The sequence below is a fragment of the Chamaea fasciata genome, unplaced genomic scaffold (assembly GCF_029207755.1).
Source record: "Chamaea fasciata isolate MVZ Bird 193981 ecotype frontalis unplaced genomic scaffold, bChaFas1.0.hap1 SCAF_11, whole genome shotgun sequence".
NCBI classification, from domain to species: Eukaryota; Metazoa; Chordata; class Aves; order Passeriformes; family Sylviidae; genus Chamaea; species Chamaea fasciata.
In genome coordinates, this window is record NW_027094096.1 from 17,901,631 (window position 1) to 17,909,046 (window position 7,416).

The 7,416-nt window shown below is 47.2% G+C and overlaps 1 protein-coding gene across 5 annotated transcripts in view; it reads right to left on the reverse strand.

Annotated features, from left to right (window-relative positions):
* ABCC5 (ATP binding cassette subfamily C member 5) overlaps positions 1 to 6,363 on the reverse strand; it is a 67,906-nt gene extending 61,543 nt beyond the window's left edge. For 2 of the 5 annotated variants that reach the window (XM_066193459.1, XM_066193460.1), the window contains exons 1-2: positions 6,222 to 6,316; positions 4,852 to 5,026 (exon numbers count right to left, since the gene is read on the reverse strand). In XM_066193459.1, the coding sequence (XP_066049556.1) occupies positions 4,852 to 4,980 (129 nt within the window). In that variant the 5' untranslated portion in view covers positions 4,981 to 5,026; positions 6,222 to 6,316. Of the gene's footprint in view, positions 1 to 4,851; positions 5,027 to 6,221 lie in introns of those variants that run through there. The other 3 variants (XM_066193466.1, XM_066193465.1, XM_066193461.1) reach the window with 3 other exon arrangements.
* Positions 6,364 to 7,416: the final 1,053 nt, after the last annotated feature.

Genomic DNA, 7,416 nt, shown 5'->3' on the forward strand with positions numbered 1-7,416 from the left:
AATGTTTGCTTCTGAACCTAGTCCAATTGTGTTCAAAGTTTTCAAAGATAACAGAACTGCTTTCAATTTACTTGAAAAAGTAAAAAAAGAAGCGTTTACTTCGTTATGAAAATATGCAATCATCTGGAAAAACACAGACACATCCAGCAGCTTCAGCTACAAACAACTTCATAGTTAAGCTGTCTAGGACTGCTCTAAGCATGGAGTGCAAAGGCAGAAGTACCCAGGCTACATTCACACCCCTATTTTTAACCTGTTGTTCAGTTGACTCAGACACTCAGATGCTTCAGAGAGGTTGAGGCAGAATTGATCTATTTAAATACTCAGTGATAAATCACTTCAAAGCTATCAGTGCTTGAAGGATTTACATCAATTCCAGCAAGTTACGATCACATTCCCTGCTGTCTTGGGCAAAAGATGTCAGAGACAAACCTGAAAAACAAGAGATCAAGGTAAGGACAGAAATATTAGTAGGGCTTCTGATAGCTAAAGTTAGCAACACATTTCCTGCATGTTTGAAGTGATCTCTACAGTTCTCTGGCTGGTGACTTGAAATGCAGCAATTTGCACTTGAGACTTACTACAGATGCAGTCATTACCCTTCAGCAGCAAGAACTTAATCCTGAGCAGTACATTCCAGACAGAACTAACCACAGTTTGGAGCACAGTTTGTAAGTGCCATAGCATCACTAACACAGGAACTCAAATTCCAAGAATTGAGTTTTCATAAGCTCTGTATATCGCAGAAGCAGCTTGTTCCTATATCCTCCTCTTTTGTAAATGTAATGGAAAGCAAAATTCATTGCCTGCTATTCCATCAAATAAACACAAAATCTACATTTGAGACAAGCCTATTCCAAAAGCATTTCAAGAACAAATTATTTCTCTTCCTTGTCTGTCATTTTATAGTATATTTCTTGGACACAGTGGAGTCTGTCCTCCCCAGGACACAGTGCTTCCATGAGAAAAACCACATACAATTACTTCAGCTGCAAGCTGAAGGGCACAGGCACATTCTGAGAACAGAAAGTCCTAAAGGTGTAAATACAAATCAATGTTTCAAAGCATCCCTTTATTACTACTCACAGGTCACGCAGCAGCTTTTACAAATGAAGATCCCTCACTGTAGTGCTAGGCAGCAACTGCACCTACAAGTTCTCCAGCAAAGGCATGTCCCCACATACAATAAGCCCAATTAGTACGGGACTGTGCAGTGGGAACATGTAGTTAAGACTCTGTTTTGTAAGCTACATTAAGGTTTCCAAAGACTTAAAAAGCAATTGTTATCAGAACACACTGCAGACACTTATTCATGAGGTGAATATATGTATTCACAAGCTGAATAAATTTTTTCTTGAATTTCAGTTCCAAAGTGCCTATTTTGAAGGTCCATATTTCTATAGCAACATTCCCATTAAGCACCAGGAAATGTTGGATTAGACCTACTTATATCGCAGAATTATTTCAATTATGATTCCAGGAAGCCTATTTGAAAAGCTCCTGTCTTTCAAAGATGTGATCTTTCAAGCTGTGACCAAGCAGCATTTAAGCTTCCAAGAAAAGAACTGCAAGTTCTTTTTCACTATTGTCATGAACACACTTAAGATAGTTTGAAACAGCATCCTTTCAGCAGGAAATAAACACAAGAATGGAGGTTTCAGAACAGAAAATGGAAAGCTGAATATAACCTTTATAAAATGCAAAGAGAGACATACGAGAAAAGCTCTGGGACCTTGGCTCAATAGTGTTTCACGAATAAAGATCATGATCAGAAAATCAACTAGACTTGTCTGCTTCAAGTTAAGAATGAGGCAGAAAATGCAGCCAATATAGGCAACAAAAAGTCCCAATGAGTCATATTATTGATCAGTCAAATGTACTTGTAGCCCTGCCAGAAGTGGTCATCACTACTGGCCACGAACCAGTACCCCTTAACCACTTTCCCCAGAGCATATGGGACTCTACCTCAGCCTACAAGGGTGCACCATGTCAGCAAGGAGTCCACCTCATGCAGTGAAAGTTTGCTGCAAAACAGTCTCAAACTTGCATTCCACAAAGACCTGAAGCTAGTGCTGAAATAACAGCCTACACCTGCTTGCAGCTTGTTCCTGGCAATACAGATCATGCTTATAGCTTAGCCATTTTCTGGTCAACCTACTTCAAATTCTGAGCCAGATTTTCTACAGGAAATTCGAGAGTCACAGTATCTCTACTGATGGTACACTGGACTCTGTTGTCCAAATGACAGAGTTCTACTACAGCTTATCCCTCTGTCTATCTGAACTGCTGTGGTCCTACCCTTCCTCATCACATCAGCCCTCTGTTGTGTTCTGTCAGCAGCTGTGCCAAATCAACTTAGGCATCTAACCCAATCCAGGTTCCATAAAAGATAAAGCAGCAAGGGACAGTGTTCCTTCTCTTCCTTTGAAACACCATTTTCTTTACAGCTTCTACCATTTCCTTAAATGCAGAGGGAAAGTGCTTAACCAAACAGACAAAGCTCAGCCTTATGAAAGGGAAGTCTTTGCTCTTCCCTAAGCCAAGTACGCTGCTGCAACCAGAGCTTGTTTCAACCAGAAAGGAAAAAACTTGGTAGGCAAACATGAATGCCTAACTTAGATAAGGTGTTATGAATACAGTTCCTTTTACTTAACCTTAGTATTCTGCAAGCAAGCAGGATTTAATCTCACTGACATTTGGCAACAAACTCAGAGCTGTTTGTGTCTGTGGACTACATACCCCCAAGCTGCAAGGCTAGCAAAACAAAAATTGGTACCAACGTCTGAGCCAGAAATTAACACAACCTTGGCATACTGAACAAGACAATTACCAAGTAAAGTGGGCAACCTATCAGAACCAGAAGATTCCATTAGCAAAACAAGTTCATTCTTCTACTCAAAGACAACAAACCAGATAAAGTTCAAGGTATGAACTTGGGTAAGCCTGTTTCTAACATCAGTAATCACAAGGTTACAGAACCCCTGTTTTGCAATCAATTATCTGTGTGTACTACCCTGTAGTCATAGGCAGCATATCAAATGGTAGTGGTAGAAGGGTAAAAAAGACCAGCAACAGATTTAAGCTGACCTGAAACTGTCTCAGTTTGAGATTTTCATGACAGACAAAATTTTCTGCTGTACAGACATGCAGGATTTGACATACTTTCTCCACAAAAGAAAAAAAAATCACAAAAGTACCCACAAATATGCTGGTTTCATGATTTAATTTAATTAAAAATTTACAGGTAAGATAAGGATTGTTTCCTTTAAAAGTTAAACCTTGATTAGATGATACAGACCAAAAGGGAGAGAGAACATGCACTGATTGCTGCTGAACTCCACTGCCACTGGTCAGGAAACAGAGCTGCCTGCCAATGGCATCACTGTTGTCACCAGTAACGTGACAGAGCAGATTTGCTACTGGACAGGGTAGGGTCGGTGGCAAGCCCGTGACAACATAATAAAGGCTGTTAAAAATCTGCACCATGACTCCGGAGAGCTGTTGGTTCTGCATCAGTGCCTGCTCTAATGCAATCAGACACTACCTTGCTCCAACACCGTCAGCAGCACTGTGCTGAGTCATAGAGCCTGTGGGGACACTGGAGCTGCAGGGCCTGCGAGCGCTCGCTGCACTCAGCCTGCTGCAGAGCCAAGCTCTTCAATCCCAAAACACAGCAGTGCAGCACTGGGAGCCCCTCAAACCCAGTGAAACAAGGGAAGCCTTCAAGCTGAAATACAGAGTATCTCAGCATCTACTACAACACAGCAAAGATTAAGCCTTTTTAGAGGTCTTCACAATTCCTCCATACAAATAAAGCAAGTTCCCCTATTTCCAACCCTCTCACAGCAGCGCTATCACAGGCAATCTACGTGGAATGACCGGCAGCACATTTGTAAGGAACTCATCATTGCAAAAATCAGAGAGAAGCACTATTAACCTTATTTGTTTGTCTTCAGAAAAATGTACAGTTTGTGTGACTCTGTGTGTGTGTGTGTGTATATATATATATCTCGCTCCGTGGAGTATTTCAGAAAAGGTCAAGAACAGGATATGCAAGAAAATATTAGCTGCTCTGAATACTAGCACTGAAATATCTTTAACCTTCTTCAGCTGGCAGGACTTAGTGGTTTCTGACCATATCTTGCAGCAGCGTGGGTGTTTCCATTTCTCTGAGCCATTTTTTTTCCCTATAGCACTTGGTAGTATATGCACTCTTCCCAGTGAAAACAAGCTCTAAAAATTAGAAGCTCTGAACAATGACAGGCTAGCTCTAAGCCAGTGGTTATTTCAAGACCCAGCTCTCAAAACAAACTAGAATTACGACGGTACCTCACCATGTTAAATACACAGATGTTCAAGAAAGTGTTCAATAATAACTACTTTCATCTGAGGGGAAAAGTAAAAAAGTCATGCTACTAGAGCAAGCTAGACATCTGTTTTAGAAAATTAATCCTTGAAACAACCACGGCATGATCAAGAGTTTTTCCAGCTGTCAACACTGAATGGTGCATAATTTGTGCCGAGTTCTTCACTGCTCTTGCTTGGTTGTAATGATTCTCTAAAACACAAAGGTTTAAAAAATTTCCTTGATTCACATCAATATCAGAATACTAGAAAAAAGTTTTGTTCAAATGTTATTGAAAGCCACATTTAAAAGTGAAAAATGCTTAATAGGTGCTCAGACCTGTTATCAAAATAGCTACGGCACCCCTTGGAATGACCTCTTCCACACAATAGGCAATACTCATTATTGACCTTCAATGCAGCAAATCTATATACAGCTGGCACAGCAAAAAGGCTACTGCATGCAATTAATAAGCATAAAGACTGCAAAACGAAAAAGAAACTGACCTTAAGTTTCGAATGCTGAAAATTAGACTCTTCCTGCTCTTCATGCTGCACTGAGTCAGCTCTCTCCCTCACACTTCTATACCCAGGACTGGGTATAATGTACTCTTTTCCTATGTCGATGTCTTTCATCTTCTGTAAACGCCAGGGTTTACACGTGTATTTTCACCACAAGTATCTGAAAAATAATTGAATTCCCCTTCATTATGTGCCATGCCCAGTATACCAGTTACTTCTAGTCACCTATTTTTAAAATTCATTTTTTAAATCAAAATCGGTAAACAATTGTAAATTACTTCTATTACAACAGGACTGTAACAACATGACTTTCAAAGTCCACACAAAACTAACTTCTCATGAACTAGTTTAAACATACCCTGAGGTAATCAAATAGTACAATGATCCTCAATGCACTAGAGTGCTGTCATACTTCCTCCCTTAGATCTCCGAAATACAATTATGCAATCTGACAGATTAAAGTAATAGCTACAACATTTAGCCGAAAGCCTGAGAAACTTGACTGGGAAGATCAAATCCCCAAAACCTTTTGTAAAGAGTCTGAAAATGGATATATGCAATAATTTATGGGTACAAAGTTCTGCAAAACCAATCTCTCTACAGAGATCACTTGAAAATTAGTCGATACAAACACGCTAGAGAAAACTACATCCCTTCTCTATAACATTGCTCCCTTCTCCATAGGCCTGAGTTATAATTAAGTACAGACATGCACAGGAATGAGTCACACCTTCAGTGCTGCAGGTTTCCACTCAGCCTATCGAACTGCACTGAAAGGTCAGAAGAAGCACCAGAGTCCATAAGACAAAAATCACTCCCCGCTGCGAGACTCCGCTTTATTTCATCCTGCCACCCGCCCTCAACTAAGGCAATGGGAGACGCCTGGTTGCGCTACGCTGGTCAGACTGCACCAGCAGCTCTGCCGGGCTGCGCGGGGCCGCCGCGGATCCGCCGCTGCAGCATCGCCACCTCGGCCACCGCGGACCCCGCGGGGCTGAGGATGCTGCAGCCGCGGGCTCCGCGTGCCTCCCGCGGCGGGGATGCGGAACAGCCCCGCCGGCCGGACATCCCCCGACAGCCCCACGGGAGCCCCCCTCCCTCCGCTCTTCCCCCGAATCACGCTATCTCCGCCGCACTGGCGTAAACACGGGAGCGGCCCCGCCCAGGGACAGGTGCCCCCCGGCTGCAACCGAGACAGGACGGAGTGCGGCGGGAGGGGGCACCGCGCAGCCCCTTCACCGGGGCCCAGGTGAGGGGGCTGCTCGGCTGGGCTCCTGACAGGAGAGGGAACGGCAAAGCCGCTGCCTCCCTCACTACACAAAGGTTCGCCCGCCCCCGGTACCAGCCTCGCTCACCTCCGCCCGCCGACAGCCCCGCCGCAGCTTCTCCACACCGCGGCCGCGAACCCAAACAACGCCGCTTATAGCGGTTCCGGCGTCCCTACTGCGCCTGCGGGCGGGCGCTGCGGCGGCCGCTCCTTCCCGGCGCCCCACGGGAGATGTAGTTCACTCCTCAGAGCTGGACGCTCACTGACTGCCAACACTGAACTACATTTCCCTTAAGGCCCCGCGCGGGCCAGCTCCGTTTGGCCGTGCCCCCTATCCCGCCGCGCCCCGCCCAGCCCCGTCCCGCCGCCGCTGCCGCAGCGTGGGGGGTCTGGAACGTTCGCCGCCCGGCGGGGCGGCCCCGCGGCGGGGCGGGCGCACCGGGGCGCCGCTCATGGCACCGCACTGGGCCACCGCACCTCTCCGCTCCGCTCCTCGCCGCTCGGGAGGGCGGCAGCGCAATGCAACGCAGTGCAGTGCAGTGTAATGCAGTGCAGCACAACGCACTGCCGTGCTGAGCCGTGCCGTACCGGGCGGTATCGTGCAGTGCGGGAAGGACGGGTCCTTCCACTGAGCCAGTGCGGGTGGGAAGAATTGGGGTCCGCTCTGTTCGGACACCGCACACAGAGCCGAAGGGCTCTCGGTGCTGGAGCGAGCGGGGGAGATGTCGGTTCACCCCCGTCGCGGCGCTCCCGGCAGCGGGGGCTGCCGCAGGGCGCTGCCCGGTTTGCAGAGGCGGAGCGGCTGCTGTTGTGGCGGGCAGAGCAGGAGTGGCGGTCTCGGTGTCCGCCTCTCCCGGCCGGCCCGCGGCTCGCACCAGCCTGTCTCTCGCTGCCGGTTATCTACAGCCCCTCGGCCGGGGAAAGTGCGGTGTGCGCTTATCTGGGGCTTAACCTTGGCCGCAGCCGGGGCCGCAGTCAGCACCGGCTCCCGTGCGCAGGGCCGTGCACCGGCAGCCACTGCCGCAGGCCTGCGCCGCGCTTCCCAAGGAGCCGGGCATGATTCCCTTGCCAAGCTGTGCCCTTCCAGCACCCTCAGACCACCTAAAGGGACAGGGAACTTGTCCCAGGGCTTTCACAGCCAAGCTTTTCCAGCTGAAAGGGATGGAAGCTGCGGCTCTATGTCCCTGTGTGGTGGTGGTTGAGGGCCAGCAATCCTGCTTCCCCAAAACTGTGACACAGGGTGTCCAGCCCCCGCCTCAGGGGAGTCAGTGAAGGAGATGGAC